Source organism: Fukomys damarensis, unplaced genomic scaffold (genome assembly GCF_012274545.1).
Source record: "Fukomys damarensis isolate Sample0158 unplaced genomic scaffold, DMR_v1.0_HiC HiC_scaffold_11, whole genome shotgun sequence".
Lineage (NCBI taxonomy): Eukaryota > Metazoa > Chordata > Mammalia > Rodentia > Bathyergidae > Fukomys > Fukomys damarensis.
In genome coordinates this window covers 43,652,759-43,655,703 of record NW_022900923.1, presented here as the reverse complement: position 1 = coordinate 43,655,703, position 2,945 = coordinate 43,652,759, and the positions used below count along the sequence as shown (strand labels likewise).

At 52.9% G+C, this 2,945-nt stretch overlaps 1 protein-coding gene across 1 annotated transcript in view; it reads left to right on the top strand.

Moving 5' to 3' along the window:
• The first annotated feature begins 2,595 nt into the window (after positions 1-2,595).
• Nuak2 (NUAK family kinase 2) overlaps positions 2,596-2,945 on the top strand; it is an 18,417-nt gene continuing 18,067 nt past the window's right edge. The window contains exon 1 of the mRNA XM_033761984.1: positions 2,596-2,943. Coding sequence (XP_033617875.1) covers positions 2,751-2,943 — 193 coding nt within the window. The 5' untranslated portion in view covers positions 2,596-2,750. The remainder of the gene's footprint in view (positions 2,944-2,945) is intronic.

The following is a 2,945-nucleotide window of genomic DNA, read 5'->3' as shown; positions in this document are numbered from 1 at the left end:
CAGTGGTGGAGCACGGAGGCAGGAGGAGGCTTTCCCCTCCCCAGCCTGGAGGCTGAGGCAGACAGGAGAGGGGGAGGCTCGGCTCAGTCCAGACATCCAAGCATACGACACCGGAATTCCCCAAGATCTGCTGACAGCCAAGTCCCTGTCGGACGTTTTCACTCTGTCACCAGCCAGATCTCCCTAGAAGGAATGTGAGTGTTGGCTTCCGGCAATCAGGACCGTTTCCAAGGTGTGTGTTATTCCGGCTGTGTCTGTTTGCCTTCCTCAATGCCTACTGGGAACAGACCATAGCCGAGACGCATCACAAAGGCCCTGTCCTTCATCCCCTGTGGGCTGCCAGGCTGCACTTTAGCTGGAACCAGGGAGATCTCTTTTTCTGGGGTCTATGGTTGTCCATCCAGGTTGTAGTCTGTAATGGGGTGAGGAAGGTCAAAGGGCATACAGGTAATGTGCCCCCTGCACTACCAGTTTAGCTGGTAACAGAGAGAGAGATCAGCCACATGAAGGCCTTTTCAACTCAGTCTTCAGAGTCCACGCGTGTGCTTGCTTCGGCAGCACATATACTAAAAATCAGCGTCCATTGTGCAACCATTGAACTACTTATATGCCCAGCAGAGGATGGTGTCTTGGAAACATTCATAGGAGCCTAGATTAGGTGATTAGCCTAAAATGTGATCATGGGCTAATCTGTATAATTCTTTGTCTTACTTACAAGGAAATATTGATCCAGCTGGCCAATTGCCACATGTCTTTTGGATCTCTACTTTAAAAGCCCCGTCTACTGGAAGTACCCCTCACCCCCTCCTCCCATCTGGGATGGGGTGCCCTCCCTTTAACATCCCAAGGGCATTCTGTTCTTCCCCCATCACAGACACTTCTCCTGTGTAGGATTATTTTTCATGAGACTGAAACTTCTCTGAAGGTAGAAACCATGGTCATCTTGTCACCATTATATCCCCTGGCCCAGCACCGAGTGGTCACCACTGTTTGTAGACTAAAGAGCCTAGTAGAAGGCACAGAGCTCATTTGTGTCAGAGTCAGGACTAGAACTGAGGTCTCCTGGCCCTCAGTCTCGTTCTGCCTCTTGGATTACCCAAGCTGCTGCTGCTGCTGCTCCTCCTCCTCCTCCTCCTCTTTTTTTTCTTTTTGGTACTGGGGATCTAACTCAGGACCTTGTGCTTGCAAGTCAGGTGGCTGCACCACTGCGCTAAATCCCCGGCCTACCTGAGCTTTTAAGTATCTTAAGCAGTCCATATAGGACCCCAGGAATGGATACCAATGTCAGAAAGGAGAGGAAACAGCAGATCAGGGTAACCGAACTCATTCTCTTTTTACAGATAACCTGAGCAAAAGGGGATACTAGTAAAAGGAAGAAGCCCAACCAGCTACCATGTCCTGTGCCCCCCACCCAGATTTAGGGGAGGGAGATTGGGGTCCTGTGTAGGAAGGAGGATCCTGATCTTCTCCAGTCACAAAGGTGAAGGGCTCCATGGGTGGAGACGTCTATAACTCACACTAGGAAGGGTCCCAGAGCCAGTAGAAGTAGACAAGTGGGCAAACACTAAACATGAAATTTACCACCTGGGGATCTAGTCTTTCTTGATCTTCAGTGCCAGCCCTGGCCTTGTCTGCTTGTGGAAGGGGCTCCCTCCAGGAAGGGGATCGAGGCCTGCTGTCCTCACTGCCATCTCCACAGACCGGGAAAAAAATCTCACCAGTTGTGCAGCCTCGGGCAGAACAATAGCGGCTGCACAGAATCGGGTTATCAACTCTAGAAAGCTACAAGGAAGTGGTCCTTTCTCCCCCCAGCTGGAAAGAAGTGAAAAACCTGTGGACATCTTGTTTCACTCTAAAAGGGAAATCTAGACCAAGCCCCTCAAAACCCAAGCCACCTCATGATGCGCCACAATTTCTCCTGGCTCTAAAATCACGGGGAAGAAAACCTCAGGTAGAGTGGCTATTTATAGATTTAAGGACACAAGTTAAATAGGACTGTACTGTATTTTTTCATGAATGAATAAACACACCATGAACCTCAGTACATCTCCACCTACAACTCTTCTTCCACGAAGAGCAAGGACTTCCCAAGACCATTGGATTTGAGGGTCCATTTGAGGCCCATCTAACCCTAAAGAAGTGAACTCATGCAAGCTGTCTACCAGCCCTCCCGTTCCATTCCCCTTTCTCCTTTTCTCTTTATGAACAGAAAAGTTAACAAACTTGACTTCCTAGATTTTTGGCTTGGGAGAAAGAAGCAAATGGTGGTGACCTCCTAAGGTTGCCCTTTGCCAGCAGAGAACACAGCGCAATAAACCAGGTGGCTCTAACTGGGACCAAGTGCCACTCAGTAGCTAGAGCGAGGGCCCTGGACTTCAGAGCACGCATCGGCCCAGCTGCCTTCACAGACCTTCCTGGTCTGCATACCGGTTCCTGAGACCCAGGTGGACAGCCTCCCCCACACCTTTCCCAGGCCTTGCCAAGGGGAGGAGGCGGGGCTGGAACACTAGCGAGCCAATGCGGGAGGGCCTGGTCACGCGCCCCCGGCGAGCAGGCCAATGGTCGTCGGGGGCGTGGCCAGGGCCTCCGGTTCCGAGCGTTTATAACCACTTGGAATGCGGCGCTTTGCAACTGTGACTTCCCGGCGGTAATTCCCCTATCTGGGGTCCGGTGCGGGACATGTGCCCCGCGTCGTAACCCCTCCTCGCGCAGCCGATCGCTTCTCCTCAGCCCTCGCTCAACTGCTCGCCATGGAGTCCTTGGCCTTCCCCGGTCGCCCGGGCCCGGCTCTCTCGTCCTCCACCGCCCTGGCCGCGGAGCTCCCCCGGTCCCTGGGCGACAGGCTCATCAAGTCGCCCAAGCCCCTCATGAAGAAGCAGGCGGTGAAGCGACACCATCACAAGCACAACCTGCGGCACCGCTACGAGTTCCTGGAGACCTTGGGC